Source organism: Pleurodeles waltl, chromosome 4_2 (assembly GCF_031143425.1).
Source record: "Pleurodeles waltl isolate 20211129_DDA chromosome 4_2, aPleWal1.hap1.20221129, whole genome shotgun sequence".
Taxonomy (NCBI): Eukaryota; Metazoa; Chordata; class Amphibia; order Caudata; family Salamandridae; genus Pleurodeles; species Pleurodeles waltl.
Window position 1 is genome coordinate 335,770,443 of NC_090443.1, and position 19,803 is coordinate 335,790,245.

General features: G+C 46.2%; 1 protein-coding gene across 1 annotated transcript in view; it reads right to left on the minus strand.

Annotated features, from left to right (window-relative positions):
* The window catches only part of LOC138293862 (ras-related C3 botulinum toxin substrate 1-like), a 65,460-nt gene extending 49,514 nt beyond the window's left edge, over positions 1 to 15,946 (minus strand). Inside the window, exon 1 of the mRNA XM_069233164.1 lies at positions 15,873 to 15,946. Coding sequence (XP_069089265.1) covers positions 15,873 to 15,946 — 74 coding nt within the window. The remainder of the gene's footprint in view (positions 1 to 15,872) is intronic.
* Between the last annotated feature and the right edge of the window lie 3,857 nt (positions 15,947 to 19,803).

Genomic DNA, 19,803 nt, shown 5'->3' on the forward strand with positions numbered 1-19,803 from the left:
TAAGTCACCCCTAAGGCAGACATATCAAGCCCTAAATCAGGGTGCTATATATTAAAAAGTGAAACATACTTTTACATGTTCCAACAGTAAACCCCAAATTGTTTTTACTGTAGAAAGACTAGTAGCCCCATTGGTGAGTACAGGGTTACACGCTGACTGCTCAGGAGTGCTAACTTCTGAATGGGACTAGTAAAGTGGGTACTTCAAGGTATCAAGAGAAACGTTGTGTGAAATCAGAGCTGGTACTCAGTTTGAATGTAATGTAACTTTTAAGGAAATGGCAATTTTAAAAAGTTGCCACTTGGTTGCCCAAAGTTTTCCAGTGATTTTTTTATGGTTGCTATCCAGAAGACAGCCTTTTGCCTTCCTAGGGAGAGGTGTGAACAACTCTCAAGTAGAAATGCCAGGGGCATGCAGTTGGAAGAGGTATGACCTCTCTCCCGCAGGAAGACCAAACTGGGTGTGAGCCGAAAAGGTGAGTTTCAAAGGGGAACCACTGGTTCACTGTAACCAAAGACCACTAGCAAGGCGCTGGAGACATTGAACCCTGTGGCCAAGTTGCCCCACCATGACCGTGGACCAAGGAGTAGCCTCAGGAAGACCTCCATCACTGGATCAGTATCCTCAGCATCTTCAAAATTCTGTATCCCTTGCATCAGGACCATTCCATTGAAGCCTATCATGATTCGCCATTAAAACCTGGAACTGGATTGGAGACTGATTTGCCTGAGGGGTAATTACCCAAACAAGCCTCTTTGGCCCCTGAGGCTTGCTTCTTGTCGTAGTTTGTCACCCAAAGTGGACAACAGTAGTAGTTTCCAAAAGTTTTCAAAGTAACCGCTAACCAAAATAGTTACAAATGCTTGTCTGGGATTTGAATGACAAGCAGTGATTTAATATTTGCTTGATAATTTACATTTATGGAAACCTCTGGTTGATTTTGTTGGTTTTGGTGTCTATAAAGTCCTACAAATAAAAGCTATTTTTATAAATTGGTCTCAGATTTCCTTTGTGTTAAGTGTCTTTCTTACTCAGCTGTTTTCTCCGCTTCTAAACACTTTACTTGTTCCTTTGACAAAGCGTGACTGTTCAAATCCACATCTACCCAGGGTTGAGCTAAGGTTTTGCAAACGAGCCTGACTGGACCGAAGACGGATTTGTGAGTTTATTACACAGAGAGGTTTCTCAACCACACCATAGAATAAACTGATTTCCTTTCTCCTTGCCTTTACAATACAATTACATATGAACAGAGGAGGAGGGAGTGGGGTGTGGATGTGTGTTTTGCAGGATGGGAAGTGTGAGGACCCATCTCTTCTGTCCATTTTCCTGCAGCCATCAGCTCTCATTTTGCTCTTGCACTATAATTGTGCCATATGAATAGGATGGTTAAATAATTAGGAGGATGCATAGATATTGTGATACTCAAAGACCACCACACTTACCCATGTCTAATGCCCTGCCTATAATAGCCTTGTCGACCATGCTTTGGGGTCATTTAGAATCTGGTAGACTGCCAGAAGATCTGCCTAGGGGAGCATAAGCCTAGGACCTTCACTACCAGGGAAAGGACTGTTCGCCCTAGTTAGAGATCCCCAACTGCGTGGCTGGGATTTTTGTGCTGTGAGGGCAAATGCGGAGGTGGCACCCACTTCAGAGCAGCCCATGACCTCCACACTCTGGCTGAGGACTGTCTACCCTATTTAGAGACCCACCAACCTGGCTGTGATATCTGTGCTATGAGGGCAGCAACAGAGGCAGCACTGCAAGCTTATTGAGTGGGCATCACTTTTAAAACACCCACACAGCAACTTCTTTGTATTGAGAACATACTCAAGGAGGGAGTTTGTTTTCTCAATACAAAACAGACCTGACCAGACATAGAGGAAGCAGTCTCCTTGAAAAGGAGACCCATTTTACATTTTCCCAGTCTGTATCCACCATTGGCTTGGACTCGGGCCAGGAAAATGAGTGATGGTGGCCTCGCCTTCAATAGGGTGGGGCAACCACCATTGTGACTTGGTGGCCCCTCTGCCAGATGGACTGCCAGTCTAGAGGCTTACACCAGAAGAGCCAGTGGAGACTCCATTGATGTAAACGCGCCTTTTCTGCCAACTCTAAATAGAGTGGAGGAACAGCAAGTTTAGCAGAGTGGAAGCACCACAGAGTATGGTGGTACGTCTTCTCTGTCAAATTCTAAATGAGCCCCTTAGTTTCAACTCTATCTTTGCTCCTGGTGTCTTGAAGCTGCCAGCATGCTGTACACAGTGCTAAAGAAAACACCAAAATTGATCTGATTAACAGTGTCATCTTAAGGATTTGGGGGGCCCTGGCAAGACATATCTTGGTAGCCCCTCCCTGTCAGGAAAATTTGTTGGATTTTATTACACACGTCCAGCTAACTCAAGGCCAGGGGATGACAAACAATACTAAATTATATGTTAAACTTTAATAGGGGCACACATAAAACACTTGAATTTTGTCTAACCTGAGAACCCACAAATCCTTAAAATGATGGGTTAGCGAGACAGAAGCAGAAGTAGAGAAATAGAATAGACAGATGTTAAAGAGAAAAAGTTCACCTTCCCATGGGGCTTCATGGAAGGTGGGGACACTGGGTTATTGTCCACTCTGCCCATGCAAATCGCAAAGCATTGTTTGTTAGAGAGTAGGACAGGATGGAGGAAGTTTAGGCATATCTGATTGACGTCACAGGAAGAGAAACAGGGGTACAACCCTCCACCTATGTTTTAAAAAAATACAATTTTGCAATTATTGAAGCACAACCTTGAATGTACACACACATCAGATTTTGAAAAGAACCACATAAATATCAACAACCTATGTATTACAAATTGCCTTTTACTGTGTTAGGACCTCTTCTATATCAAATTTTATTTCTCAGGCCTCGAATTCCTCAAGGCTTTTTAATGTCAGTCTCCAATCTCACCAGTCTGCCTGGTGTCAAAACAACTATTCCACCTCCCAAGTTGTTTATGGCAGCTTGGCCTCTTTTCCCTATGACAAGATAAAGATATTCTTGATTGTATTGCCCACCTTCCAGGTTTGTCCTGTCTCATGTAGCATAATTACAAGTATTTGCTTGTTCTGCCACTGCTCTTGCAGCTCTCCCAATGATTAAGGGAGAGTAGGAGGTTTCCTCATGGTTTACCTCCCTAACCCTGGTCTCCCAATATGATGTATGTCCAGTGAGGACTGTAAAATCGTTATCTACACATGCTACAGGTGCCTTTACCTACATCCAGAACACCTGTTTTCACTTGGCACCGTCTCTAGTGGGTGGTAGAATGGGGTCATCAAACCCATTTCAAAGTAGTCAAACTTGGACCCAGAGCAGAAGTTAACTTTATGCTCATCATAGTTTTACAAGCAGTTACTAACATTGGTGGCAAGGTCTAGCCCACCGGCTTTCCAAACATCTTGTAGAGCACCAGTTAATAGATGCAGTTTGGGTGAGGTTAAGGCCTGGTTTAGGGACTGAGACTGCCCCTTTGGATGTATTGGATGATGTTGGATTAGATTACAATGGTGGCATTTCCACCTGCCTCCTCTTGCTGTTGCAGTTGTATCATCCAGTTACCTCCAATTCAGAACAGAATTGAAACCAGCATCATTGTTGTTATTACATCACATGTGATTAAGAGGCCCTGTTTCTGTTGGAGTATCCTCTCTGCAGGGCATAGACCATCAGCCACTCATTCTATGTGCTATGGAGCTTGAAGGAATACTTGCATCTTTTGCTTGCTAGAATAACATTTGTTACAAAGTTATTTTAAGGTAAATACCTTTTGCCATTTCTTTAGGCCTGGTGGCTTCCTGTCTGGTTGTAGTTCAGTCATTTCATATGAGAACGTCTCAATGCAGAGTGCCAACAACTATTTTATTTTGATTTACAATTGTGCAGATTCCTGGCAGAGTAATTAAAAGAAGCATTAGGAATCAAACCTCAGGCTTACCAGTCACACATCATGAATGCAAGTGCATTAACCCACTGAGCTCTATATTCTGAGACTTGCACATGTGTATGGCCTTAAGCAAGCATATGTCTAACATTCCGAAGAGCAGACAGACAACATACTTTTTGGTCAACAGTCAGGAGTGTTTTCTGAAGATGGAATTAAAAATTCACAAGACCTTTGTCATTTCACAGAAGGAATTTTCAGAGAATTGGCAAAAAGGTTGCCCTCTTGAAATAACTGCAAAAACTGGATCATATGTGTTTTGTAAGGAAATCTGTAGACTCTGTTTTTTGTTGAAAAGTCAACCATTTCCCCATTTTAAAGATCTTTATCAGTTGACTATAAACATTGTCAAATCCACCAAAACATGTTTTTGCAATTGTATCGGGTTTGCCTAATATGTTTAAATTCCACAAGTTATCAATCTATTTTCTTGCATTTACGGATAGCTCTGCCCTACACCTTGAAATGTTAACTCGCCTCCATTGGTTAACCTGTTAGCACCCCAAACCCATCCCCCCAAAGTGCGGGTCCAATTGCGCACCTGTTCATAATACACTGATTCATATGTTGGAGGGCACTTGGGGAGCTCTTTTGAACTTTCACATGCCAAGGCTGTCCACGCTAAAACAGCTTTTGTAGGAGCTACCATTAAACAGGAAATCCCCTACACTGTTGAAGCAAGTGTGACAGAGAAGACACAGTGTAGTGAAAATAGAAGCAGTTGAGTGGAAAAAAGCTAAACCAGGGTGCAGTAATTGTGGGGGTGAGCTCACACGAGGAGGCCTGTGCCGTAAAGAGAGGTAAATTCCTAGCATTAGGCAAGATGGACCACTAAACCAAAGTCTGCAGAGCAAGTATAGCCAGTGCTTAATTTGTGCTTCTTGTTTCCGGAGCGGAGCACCAGCACTTATTTTTGAGGGCCAGGGCTTATTCTTCTGCCTCAAGCATTTGCTTTGAGCAAAAGATACAAAGGGAAAAGACGGAGGAACAGAAAAACGAGAAAGCGTCACAATGGGAGAAAGCAGAAAGCTGCAAGAGTGAGCTGGAGCCGCAGGGAGTAGCTTTATATGGATTGAAGAGGCCCGAGGTGGCATCAGGATTACACTGTCTCAGTATTCCGTGTTCCCACATTTTAATTGCAGCAGCCTCGTGTTTAAGAGGAGGGCTGTGGGCACCGGCACGTTTTTATTTACAAATTAAGCACTGAGTATAGCTGACAAATGGGAGTGTTGTGGGAGGACGGTGAATACAGGAAGAAAGGGAAGGGAGTGCCCATTTTTATGTCAACACATACCAAACACACTGTCTGGTTGTATAAACACTTCTTGGGGACATTCTAAAATCTGACCTAAGAATGAATTCCGCCCATTGCTTACCATTGGCTTTAGGGTTTGTGAGTAATATTTGCTTGTTTTCTATGTGCTGGCTTTATGTCTTTTATGCCGCCAAGCATGTTTTTGCCCCTCAGTGGAGCATAGTCTGTTTACGTGTTCTTATCTTGTCACATTCGCTATGCATTCCAACACTGAGGTCAAATATCAGGCTCTGTTTTCCAAGGGTGTTTACTTTACTTTCTCTGACCTCAAAGCAAGAGGATTTATCTGACAATCTGGGGGTGTGAAAGGAAAGGCTTTTTTCTAGCACAAAACAAAATTTACATGTCTGTAAATGAACTGTGCAAATATTTCAGAACACATCAGAATTAGGAAAGCACAAATGAAGCGCATTTTTTAAAAAAATTGAATTGTGCTGGAAACAAATATTTCAATATGATCAAAACAAGTCAGTACAGTGATGCCATTTCCACAAATTATTGTTTGTGCGCTGTATTGTTTTAGCAGCAATACCAGTCCACTACCACACGATGAATACTCCACTCTATGCCACTCCACCCTACAACACTCTACTCCACTCTATGCCACTTTACACCTCTCCACTGTATGACACAGTATGTCACTCCACTCTATGCCACTCCACCCTGTTGCACTCCTGCCTATGGCAATTCACTCTACGACACACTTCTCTACTACACTCTATGACACCCCACTCTACGACACTCCGCTCTAGACCACTTCACTCTATGACTCTCTACTCAATGCCACGCCACTCTGCTCCAATCTATAGCACTCCACTCTACAAGACTCCACTCTACGCTACCCTACTCTCCTCCATTGTACATCACTCTACTCCACTCTACGCCATTCTACTCCACTCTACATCACTCTACTTTACTCCAATCTATGTCACTCCACTCTATGACACAAATACTCCACTCTACGACATTCCACTCCACTCTACACTACTTCACTCTAGGACACTCTACTTCACTCCACTCCACTCTAGGATACTCTGCTCCAATCTGCATCACTTCACTCTATGACACTCCACTCGATCCCACACCACTCAATTTCACTCCACTCTACTCTACATCACACTATGACACGTTACTCCAGTCTAAACTACTCCTCTCTACGACACTCTACTTCATGCCACCCTACACCACTCCACATCATGTCACTATGCCTCTCTACTGTATGACACTCTACACCACCCTACGTCACTTCACTCCACTCTACTCGATTTCACAATACATGACTCTCTACTCCACGCCACCCTACACCACCAGACTACACCACCCTACTCTATGAAACTCTGTGCCACACCACTCTATGACACTTTACCCCATTTCACTCATGGCCACTCTACTACACTCTGTGCCAATTTACTCCATTCTATGACACTCCATGTTATGCCACTACGCTTGATGACACTTTACTCCACTCCGTGCCTCTCCATGCCACTCTGCAATTTCCTCAACTTTACACTATGCCAGTCTACAACACTCCACTCTATGCCCCTTCACTCTACGTCATTCCACTCTGACACTCTACTCCATTCTGTGCTACTCCACTCTATGCCACTTTACGCCACACCACTCTACGGTACTCGGGGCACTTCACTCTAGGCCACTATACTCCTCTCTATACCACTGTATTCCACTCTGCAAAACCCTACTCCACCTTATGCCACTTCATGACACCCTATTCCACTCTGTTCTACTCCACTCTACTCCACTACACTACAGTCTATGCCATTTATGCCACTTTACTCCACTCTATGCCACTCCACTCCATGCCACCCCACTTTACGACACACTATGCCTCTCCACTCAAAGGGACTCCACTGCACTCCACTCTACACCCTTCCACTCTGTGCCCCTCCAAACTAAAACATTCTACACTAATCTACAGTACTCTACACCACTCCACAACACTCTACACCACTATTCCGATTTACATTGCTCTATCCACTCTACACTGCTCTATTCCACTCCACTCCACTCCATTCCACAACATTCCACTCCACTCCATGACACTCCAATCTAGTCAACGGCACTCCACTGTAGTTCATGACACTCCAGTCTACGACATTCCACTCCACAACCCTCTACTCCACTCTTCGCCACTTCATGACACTCTACGCTACTCCACTGCACAATATTTTACTCCGCTCCATACCACTGTCATCTGTGCCACTAGCTTTTATCCATGCTGAACAGCAGACACAGTGGTGTACAACATGGCTAAAACACATTGGCAAAGGCAATAGCTCTTGCATAGCAGGTGAGGCCTACTGGAGTTGCCAATGCTTGTTGCACTAAGACCAGGGCCTGAACTACCTTGAATGGCCACTCCAGTTTTGGCCAGTCCACTTTAGACGTGGGGGTTTATCTACTAAAATGGCCTGCAGTGGAAACCCGTGTTTCCCAAAACCACAGAAACAAGAACTCGCAATGCAGAAAAGGCACATTGCAAGTCAGAAATGTCTTTCCTACATCTAATGTGCACTTTCCATCAATTTCCATTCAGATAGGGTGCATGAGAGAGGTGCCACACATCCTTATTAATTACAATGATATGTGTTAATCGTTTGAAAAAATGTAGGCATTCTAAGAATGCAGCGACGGCGTCTAATGCCCCAGGCAGGCCTTCATCAAAGCATTTGCAACAAGTCGTAAGAAATCGTTGGTTTATTTTCAACAAATTAATATCACTGAGGCGAGAGTTTTGCAAATGTTTGCACCTGCCTCGTTTCACCACAGGGGCCTTCTACATCTCTTCACATCCCAAAAGCTACACTGTGACCAACCTCTTATGTACCTCAGGCCCACGCTTTCCACCCACACCGCCATCTGTAAATTACAATACGGTATTCCACTTACCCATCTCCCACGGCCGCGCACTTGATGGGCGACTGCATCTCTGATGGAAGGGAAGGAATTTGAAAATGGAAACATGCCCACTAGGACCTACCAGTTGAACTACGGCCTTCCTAAACTGTGAGAAGTCGACAGTTCGATATTGTCACTTGTCAGGGACCCTAAGCCTGCTCGGGGGTGAGGGGATGGAGACAGAAAAGAGCATAGAACAGACAGGGAGCCCCTGAGTCTAGGACACTGGTAGTGAGGGCCTACCTGAGGGTGAAGTGCGCAAAGCGAGAGACTACTAGTTGGGAACACAGGCACTGCAAAGTAAATTAATCTGTAACGAGAGAGAGAGGGACCGCTGTCACAGACAGGCGGAGTGCGTCTAAGTTTGTGACAGGGAGTGAGAGACTCAGACACCGTATGAGTCTGCAACGCAGGAAATGAGAGACCCTATGAGTCTGGTACCCAGGCAGTATTGGATCAGCGGTCTGGGGGGCAGTGAGTTAACCCTAGAGCGTGAGACACAGGCAGTGAGAAGGACTCGGTGAGTGCGGGTGCAGATACTCAGTGGCCGCTAAGGTCCTAGGAGTTATCCGTCTCCCTCTGACAGGGAAGAAGTCACTGAGTCTTGGCACAGAGTGTGAAGCCGGGAATCCTTTAGTATGAGGCAGAGTTATGGAGAATGTCAATGAGTCCGGGCGCAGTCAGGATCAATTCGGCGTGGGCGCGAGCTCTGCCCTGGCACCACTTGAATACAAGACTACAAGCTGCTGGGTAGGACTCACTGCTATGTGCATCGGTCGTCAAGCTGAGATTTCTCGGGTAAGCAACATGGGTCTCACTGGGTATGGGTTCCATGCAGCCCGAGGCTCCTAGAGTCCAGGCACAGGGCTCCTGCCTTGGTCATAAGCTGTCAGGGACTCCGTGTGGGGCAATGGGGTGTCCCCGAGTCCGAGACTCGAATCTGAGGGCGTCCCTGGGGCCACCGAAGTGTACGAACGAGTCAGCCCTCTGGCGTCTGCCCTCAAGAGAGGTAAGTTATACCGAGGCTGTGGGTCTGAAGGGAGTGCTGCTGCACTTCCTGGCTACTGAATTTATATCTGCAGAATGGGGGGTGCGCGGAGTAAGGCCGCTCCCTTGAACGCAATTGGTTGGAAGGTATAGTTTTTTTTCACTGTCCGTGAAGTTTTTGCATGTTCCTGGCAGCGTTATCGTATATTACTTAGGGAAGAGGAGATGGCTGGAGGAAGAATGAGAAACAAGGAAGAGGGAGGAAAGGCGAACGAGCGACGGGAAAGGATGAAAGAGACAGTACAGAAGACACGGAAGAAGGGTCGGGATGAATTGGCGCTGAAGGAGACGAGAGAGGGCAGGAAACAGCGAAAGGAAAGCAAGAGGAAACCGAAAGATAGAAGGTCGTAAGAAATATGTGCATCCGTAGCACAGACAATAGATTCAGCGAATACAAACTCGTGTATTCATCGTATTATCAGCTACCAGGCTGTACCACGAAAGAGATGGGACAAGTTCTTGTGAGCCTACGGCAGACCCTGTAGTGCAGGCAGGAATACCCTTGCTGTGTCCGGCTTCCTTCTGGTGGCTTCGCCTTCTGACTTCCTGTTCTTGTGCTTAAAGGATGCGAACACTGGAAGTGTTGGGAAGAAATGATCACACCGCTCCTCTTGTTTCAAGTGCAAAAGGCCAATTTATTTAAGGGAAGCAGAGTTCCAGCCCTTCGGCTGAGTCACACAAACTAACCTGCCAACTGAACTAACATAAAATTCCAACCCATCACGCCTCCTCTGTGTAACTCCCACGCCAACATCCCACCCCTTAAACCCCTCCAGACGGCCCATTCCCGCAAAGAAGATAACAGTCTGTAGTTTTGTTGGAACATATTGGCCTGAGGGATTATTTACAGCATGTCAGCCCTTCTTTTATGAGGGCCATAAATCAATCTTACCTGTTGTTGTAAAGGCCATAAATTCATTATACCTTGATACATTTGTGTCATAATCGTTTTCTTTAACAACTTTCTAATTAGACGATAATTATCTATTACATGCTGCTTGCTCTTTGTTTTCAATGACTCTCCCGCGTTGTCCGTCATTTTTTGCTAGGAGTGTACTCGTATTTTCGTTTAGGCTTAGCTCGCTACCTTGTTTTGGTCCTTGTGTCCCGCTCTCCAGTGGACCCGGGCTGCGAGTGCCGTGTTACCGAGTACCTCCCCTGACTGTCTTACCCTGCCGTGAGGCATCCCAAGGTAAGTAGCCTTGCCACCCCGCTGCGCTGGGTGTGGCCTTTGTAGTTCTTTTTTCCTTTCTTTCCGCTTCTTGTAGCCGTTCCCATCTCGTAACCCTGCCTGCGACGCTCTGGGTGCCTGCTGCTCTGTTGGTGTGGGTGGGTGGGTGTCTTCCTCCGCTCGGCTGCCCGGTCACCTGCGCTTGACCAGGGTGCTGGGCAGCCCCTTTTTAAACAAATTTGTGGCCCCCTCTCCTTGTTTAGATTCAAAATTTTGCGCCCCCCCCCCTTATTGGCTGATACTCCTTGCTGCACCCCCTCCCTTCCGTTTCCGCTCGACGTTGCCCCTACGATGGGGCCGGAAACACGGGGGGGGGGCTTCCGCCCTCTCACGGAATCCTTTGTTTGGTGCGCCAGAATTTGGCGCGATACCTTTGCTCAGGGCCGCGGTGGGGTTTCCGCTCCGGCCACTCTGAGCTCCCGATGGTCGCGGACCTTCGCCCCAACGCTTCTGAAACAGCACACAACTTTTTAACTATGTCATGTGTTCCTGTGGTCCTTGCTCCGGAACTCATTTATTTTTTTAGCTAACGCATCAATAATTTTTGATTCCAGGATTATGCTTTCTCTTTTCTTTTCTGTCAAAACAGCAGCCAATAAAATGGCACAAAACTTTAACCTAGGTATCCCATGAAATATAGTCACATCCAATCTTAACCTTTAACCAAGGCTATGTAAATTCCATGCACGAAAATCCGAACCCGTCCTCTTTCTTTGCAATATACTCAAAACAAGAAGATATCAACTTGCATACAACTTGAACACAATTATGCTAACAGCCCTTCGATCCTTGAAGATGTCAGAAACTGACAAAGCTGATCCCCAGATTCTGACGAGGCTGATCCCCAGCAACATCATCCGGCTAGAGCTCGTGAGCCCTAGCACTCCTTCACTCATCTAACACCAAAGTTCAAGTAGAGGAATTGGACACCCCTGGCTGAGATAGCAAAAATAAGAGCTAATATCCCCACTCATAAAAGGATGGGCAATTTCGCAATCAATGAACACATGTGGTAATAAGCATTAATCATATGAAATTACATGCAGGACACACAGTTCTGTGGGGTGGGATATTCCTCCCCTCCTTGTCCTTAATATAATCTAAAATTCTTGACACGTTAGCTAGAAATATTTTTATTCTATGGCAGGACCGGAAGCTTCGGATTGTGCTAGGCTAAAATTGACTCACCATCCCAGACACCACATCCACAATTGGCTTATGATTGAACACTTTAAAAGTAGAATCAGAAGACCAATCCGCTGCGGCCATGATATCTTTCAGTCTTGCACCAGTGAAAACTGCTTTAGAGGCTACAGCTCCTCTAACAGAATGAGCTCCAAATAGAGAGAAATTTATACCTGCCTCAGCCAATAACCCCTTAATCCACCGGGCCAAAGTCGCTGAAGTAACTGGGCAGAAAGATTCATAAAGAAATGAGCAATTGACCAGAAGCATTCTGCCTGAATTCATGAGTACAATCTTCATAAACTTTGATACATTGAACAACACACAATTTTTTATCATGAAGAAAAGACGGGTATGCAATTCAACGTGGAGCAGTTTTAGTGTCTCTTGAAATAGAAAATGACACTCGAGAGGAAGTAAATACTCTACCTGCTATATCAAAGGCTTGGACATCCAGAACCCGTCTATAGGAGAGTAGGCATAATAGCATTGTAAGCTTCGCTGAGAGATGTTTACATGAAAGATCTTCATTACAAGGATAACTCTTAAGAAATCGGAGGACCACATTGACATCCCATAAAGTGGAATACTTTGGTTGAGGAGACTTAGTCATACAAATGCCTTGAAGGAGCTTACAAATTAACAGATGTTCCCCCACTTGTCTTCCCTGAATATGGGGATGACCCACAGATATAGCAGACCGAAAATTATTAATTGTTCTGTAGGCTAAGCTTTGAGAGGCTAAGTCTGAAAATTTGCTATGACGTGAATTTAGAATCCCTTTTGCTAGGCTTGTTCATATCTTTTATGAGTAGAGGGGGCCCGTGATTGTGATAGGAAAAACAATGCAGATTCAGAAACTCCTGCCACTTGCCAGCGTCTCCTGAAAACCTCCACGGCATCAGTGGCAGCTGGCCTACAGGATCAGAGGATGGAAAATCGCAGTGGATCCGTTAAAAGATCCTGGCATGATGGTAACATCACTGGAGGTTCGCACGATAGAGCCATCGCTGACGGGAACCAAGGCTTTGCCTTTCAATACAGTGTTACCAAGATTACCTCTGCTACATGTCGATGTAACTGGGAAAGAACCAGCGGAATCATGGCGAACGGAGGAAAGGCATAGAGAAGGCCCTCTGACCAGGAGTGCAGATTCGCATCTGTCCCCGCTGCATGAGGGTCTGGCCTCCAACTGAAGTAGGTCGGAAGTTGGGTGTACAGCCAGGAGGTAAATAAGTCTAGAAGACATCATTACCACCGCTGTTGTAATGCTTGGAAAATGTGTGGTTTGAAATTCCAATCGCTGGAATCCTGAAGGAAGTGTGAATTCCAATCCACTGTCACATTGGAACGGCCCGGAATATGTTCTGCGATCACTGAATTGTGATGCTGCAGGCAACAATGCCAAAAATCCTTCGCAATCTTCGCAAACAGTCGAGACCTGGTACCCCCCCAGGCGATTTATATACTTGACTGCAGACTTATTGGCCCTCATTTTAACCCTGGCGGTCTTTTGACCGCCAAGGTTAATGTGGTGTTATCACCGCCAACAGGCTGGCGGTGTATACTGCCACATCATGAGATTAGCGGGTTGGCTGCAGCCAACCCGCCACTTCTCCATTCATATCACCATGGTGGTATGAGCCACCAGGCCGGAGATATCTATTTCCAGCCCGGCGGCCGACATAGTACCGCCCATGGCTTTATGAGCCGGCCTACCACCATGGTTTTCGTGGCATTAGAAACGCCACTAAAACCATGGCAGTAGGCCCTACCGGTGACAGGGAACTCCTTCCCTGTCACTGGTAGGTGGCTCCCCCACCTCCCCAACTCTCACCTGATGCCCCCCACCCACCTCCATCCAGACTCATCCACCTCCCCCCCGGATCCACTCACTCGCCCCCCCATACACGCACACACCACACAACTGACCCCACAGCCACACACGCACACATCATCCCCTCCCCCTACCCCTACTACACTCACAGTGCCCTGCACACCACACTCCCCCTCCCTGCATACACGCACACAGACACACACACACACCAGGCATACACCCATTCACTTAGACATACACACATTCAATCACATACTGACATACAGGCATTCATTCACGCATACTTCCAGACATACTCACACACATTCTAATACGATCACACTGACATGCAGACATGCACTCACTTCACCATTCTTACACGCATTCACTCACACGCGTACACCCTCACAAACAACACAACACACACAGACGCATTCACACACACACTCAGACATTCATGCACACACTCAGACACACACACGAAACACCCCCCTCCCCTGTCGGAAGCCCGATTTACCTTGGTCGAGGAGGTCTTCCGTCAGGGAACGGGAAGGGGCGCTGCTACCGCCAGCAGCGCCCTGCCAGCAGAATATCAGCAGGCCATATTGCTGGACATAATACGGTTGGCGGCGTTCAACTGGCGTGGCGCTGCAGTGCCAGCTTACCACCGTCCACCACTATGAGCACTGCCGGATTTCCGCCCTTATTATGGCAAAAGTCAGGCAGTGCTCATAATATGGCTGATGGATAGTAGCCGCGGTGACGGTATGTTGGCGGCCGTCACCGCGACGGTAGGTGGTAAGTACCGCCAATGTAATAATTAGGGCCATTGTCCCTTTGGAGAAGAATATAACATTGAACCTTGCAAGGGGATAGAGATCTGATCACAAACACTCCTGCCAAACGTTCCAGGCACTTGATGTGGTAATTCAATTCTCCCAGGGACCAACGACCCCCCTGTCTTTACAGAGCCGCAACAAGCTCCCCGGCCCCACCAGCTGGCATCCAACTCTATTACCACTTCCGGAACTGAGTAAAAATTGTTCTGCCACTCCACACGTCCATGTGGGAGAGCCACCAGGAGATCTGGGTCTTCGATTGCTCTGACAGCAATTCCTGTCCCGAGTATTGCAGGCCCTTCCAAAGGTGTAAGATTTTCAAACGCTGAAGGGCTCTGTAATGCAGAGGTTCCGGAAATATAGCCTGTATCGAGGACTCTATCAGGCGCACTAGCCAGACTGATGTCCTCAATGATATTGTTGGAGATGCAAGGGATTTCCTCAACTCTTTCATGATCAAAGTACGTTTGGATAGAGGGAGTAACAATTGGGCTTTGATTGAGTCTGCCTGAAAACCTAAGAATTCGATATTGTGAGAAGGTGTCATATCGGATTTCTTTGCGTTGATGATAAATCTGAGTTCCTGCAGCAAATGAACTGTCCAATTGAGATGACAGACGATTGTCTCCTTCTCCTGCGCCATGATCAGAATATCGTTGAGGTAAATGGTAAGTCTCACACCTCTTTCTCTCAGATGCTGAATCACCGGCCACAAAAGCTTGGGGAAGCACCATGGCACCTAGGATAGACCGAAGGGCAGGGCAGTGAACTCGAACCACCGATGACCCCACTGAAATTGTAGAAACCACCTGTGGGGTGCGAAAACTGGCACCGAAAGGTAGGCATCTTTGCCGTCCAACCGAACCAACCAATTGCTGTCTCTTAAGAGATCCCTGTGCAAGTGTATGCCTTGCATTTTGAAATGGCAATACACGGTCCAGGAATTGAAGTGTTTGAGGTTTAACACAAGACGCAAATTCCCCCCCTTCTTTTGAACTAGGAAAATCATGCTCACGAACCCCGAGGGTGAGGTAGACTCTCCACTACTGCCCCTTTCTGCAAAATAGTGAAGATCATCTCTTCTATGAAGGAGAGATCTTCGAGGGAAAAAAGAAGAGAATAGGGAGGGGAGCTTTCCATTGGGAAAGCATAAAATGCCAGTTGGAAACCTTGAACTGACTGTAACACCCAAGGATCTTGTATGATCGTCAGCCATGCATTGAGAAAATATTGAATTCTGTCCCCAGAACCAGTTCCGAAGAAGGAATATTCCTTACCTGTGACATTGGCTTTGGGAGCGGTACCACTTCCGCAATTGCTTCTGGAGATACGTCCACGACCACCTCTGTAGCAGGTTGGATAGAAAGTGGACGAAGGATAGGTACCACCTCTACTTCTTTGAGTGACAATTTTTGAAGCCTGGTATCCACGGCCTGGCGCTCAGCCCCTGAAGCGCATGGCCCGGGTAAAAAGAACATTGCTGAAGACCTTTTTTATGGAAGTTTATGCCTTATCGAGTGCTGTGAACATGGCTACGTACTTGCCTAGATCTTTGATGAACTTGTCACTGAATAGCAAGCCGTTGGCCAGAGTCCCTGCCTCAGTAGAAGCCATATCTACCAGCTTGGGGCCCAGATGCATGAGGAAAGAGCGACGATGCTCTGTAGACGTGGCACACTTCGCATTGCTTAAAAGGCGTATAGCACTTTGCACCCACTCCAAAATCACCTAAGGATCCAGGGGCTTATTAGTTTCTTTAGCTTGGACTGCCAAATTTATGTTTTTTGTTAAAGGCCCAGAGAGATCCAAGAGTTTATCTTGGCAGCCGAGCCACACACAGTCCAAACCCTTTTTGGGGTCCTTTGTGAACTTCTTCAAGAACGTCATCATCAGACATGGGTCCAAATTAGGGGTATCTGCTACTTTGCCTATCAGAGAGGGGCATGGGCACTCCAACCTAAGTGTGTTGTGGACATCTTTTTCAAAGTTCTTGCGCAAACACACTGCAGAAAGTGTGCAACTTCCTCACAGGGGATCGACTCTGTGGAGCGGGGATGAATGATGTCTTCCGGAGTAAAGAGGAGATTCTGACCACCAGGGGCACGTAGATCGGAGGATAAATGATGAGATTTGTGCTTCTTCTTTAGAGGTGGTGTGTCTTTTTGCAAGACTTCTGACTCAGAGGTTGAAGAAGTACACGCATGCAATTCATCTTGAGGCTGTGGTTGCATGGCGAAGGGGTCTGCCTCCTCACGAGGATTAATTTTCCCATATTCGTGGTCATGGAGCACAGAGACAGCCATCTGTGCCAAAATCTCAGAGGATGATGAACACGCCAGGTATTGCAATTGGAGGTTGAGGGCCTCCATGGGATTGTATTGCTGTGAATGAGCTGACTGACTTGCTTTGCCCAGCAGTAGTTCTCTCTTGCCAAAATTAGTCAAGGACTAAGTGAATGGCTTCAAGGCCTTCATCAGGGCCCAATTCACGGAGTCATGCACATGGCGGCCAAGTGCCTCCTCTAATCTCTCCTCCATTTGGTGCTCCAGAGGCACTTCTGAAATATCTTGAAATTCGTCCTCCTCATTGAAGTAGTATGCCATAAGTGCGCAGTTAGGAGGTAAAGAGGAGGTTAAAGGGGGAAAAACCCTGCAGCAGATGAGAAAATGGCAATTCAGACGTAGTAAGGCAGTAATACAACTGCCTGGACAGGAACAGTGTTTGTGGAGGTAGCCACCTGCTGCCAGAACCACAACTGCAATTCAATTTAATTTCCCATGGGCCCGGCCCTTTAGTGTTTATTGCAGCCTGTTTGTCGTTTATTGAGGCCAAACACATAAGCGCGACAAGCCGATTGGAAAAGAAAAGTGTTCCGATCTGGCTTGACGCGCACACACGGCAGGAGTAGTAGAAAGAGGACTCGGCCCTCAACAGAACATGCGGAGAGAGCTCCGCCGGCCTCAGTCCTGATCCATTTCTGGCCCCACATTTGGAATCGGTGATCCCAGGGTATACTCTGTAAGAGTGAAGTGCGCGCGAAGCAAGAAACAAACCACGCTATTAAAATATCAATATTATAAGATTAGTATTATAAGAACAATGATAAGCACTTAACTGGCTGCTGGAGCAGCAAAGAAAGAGGACGGGCTTTTGTGCATGGAACTTATATAGCTTTGGGGAAAAGTTATGATTGGATGTGACTATACTTCATGGGATATGTCGTTTGAAGTTTTGTGTCATTTTATTGGGTGCTGTTTTGACAGTAAAGAAAAGAGAAAGCATAATACGAAGCCTCTAGTACTGCCATAGAACCCACAGTATTATTGCCAAGCCTGCTCACCCTTGGACCAGGCCCTCCTCCTTGCCCCAAATTTTGCCTCCTTTGTCCTTTCCCCACCCTTACGCCCCCCAGGTTTCATCTAAATAGGTCCACGATTTTGCCTTCCTCCTCCTGCCCTTTCCCGACAGCATAGTTCCACAGAAATGCAACTCCCAACCACAAGACCCTTTGAGCCCTGTATTCAACTCTATTGTATGTACCAGTGTGGGAGGTAGGCTTTATTTGGTACCAAGTGTGGGGAAAAAGTGCCTCCCTCATGCCCAACTCAATTGATGTAATGGGTGGCAGCCATGCCAGCGCATCATGCCTCTCCACTCCGTGCACGCAGAGTACCCTTGTGCTGCACCTGCACAAGGCCCTGATTTGGAGGAAATGATTCCACTACTCTGCTTGCCTTGAGTCCAAAAACCCACTTTATTTCAGGCAAGCAGATTTCCTAGCCCTTTGGCTGAGCCGCACAAACTATCTTGCCAACTGAACTAGCAGAAAATGCTAACACATGCCGCCTTCCCTATGTAACTCCCACCCTGGCGGCCCACTCGCAGAACAGTTCTGAAACTACATTAAACAATGAACTATGTCATAGGTCCTTGTAGTCCTCACTACAGAATCCACAAGGTTATTGCTGAGTGTTGGAAATGTACATATTTGCAGGGTTACCCCAAGCGTTTTGCCTTCCTCCTCCTATTGTGCTGACCTTGTTTTTGTTGGCTTTAGAACTCTGAGCACTTTACCACTGCTACCCAGAATAAAGTGCATGTGCTCTTTTCTCTAAAACATTGTAACATTGGTTTACACCTGTTTTGAATATTTAATTTACTTGTAAGGCCCTTGTAAAGTGATATACCTTATACCCAGGGCCTGTAAATTAAATACTTCTAGTGAACCTGCCACACTGATTGTGCCACCCACTTCAGTAACCCTTAAAAATGTCTCGGCCTCTCACTGCAGAGCCTGTTTGTGCAGTTTCACTGCCACTCTGACTTGGCATTTAAAACCCCTTGCTAAGCCTTAAACTCCCCTTTTATTTGGTAGGCCCTAGGCAGCACATAGGGCAGGGTGCTATGTAAGTAAGAGACAGGACATGTACTTTTAAGTTTTACATGTTCTGGTAGTGAAAAACTCACAAAGTCGTTTTTCACTACTCTGAGGCCTACTCCTCTCATAGGCCAGCACTGGACATTCTTTAATATACTACAATATAGTATGAGATGTGCACCACATTAAAAATAACAGCACAAAAGTCCCAATCATGTGTATAAGCTTGTGAGATTCTTCTCTTTATTTTCTTTCTCTTAACCCCGTCACACATTTACACTGGAAACATCCAACGCATTTCGTCCCTTAAAAAAGGACTTCTTCAGGACTGTAATGTAACAGATAAAAACACCATATAACTACACACATAGTAAAAACATGCATGACACCTATATATAAAAACAAACCTTACAAATATTAAATATCACACAAACAAACATAACTTATCAAATTTGGACAATCTGCAATCTCTCCAGGTGCTTGGAGTAGGGGGCAGGGGGAGGGCTTAGTGGGTACTCTGGACCATGGGGATCATGAAATGGTTGGACCAAGTTATCGGGAGTGGGACCAGTACTTTTAAGAAAGGTTTCTTTGTAAAGATAGGGTCAAGAAAGTGACCTTTTTTGTGAGTGGGACCTGATACCATTTGGGTAAGTTGGATGAAGGAGAGGTCTTGCAAAAGTCCAGATGCTTGTGGTCCTAACGGCTCGTCCATGTGGATATTTAGGTCTTCCACTATGGTGAAGTTAGGTTTTTTGCTTGTCAGATTGGCAATTATGTCAGGCAGGCCAGGTGTCAGAGTCACCAGATCCTCGGGGTCTGTGCACGTTCCCAACACTTCCACCACAAGACAGCTCCAATACTCTGATTAGATTTGTCACAGAGTCTAAGAGAGTCCAAGTGGGGAAAAGGGGATTAGGAAGGGAACAGCTGGGAAGGAGACCTGTAGGAGGCAAAAGGTTAAAACACACATCATCAAAATTCCATCTCAAGAAATCAGTACTCGGCTATCACTCTAAGCATTGTCATTCTGAAAACATGAACAACCTAAGAATAGACTAAAAATGACTAGGCTTCAAGATGACGGAATACC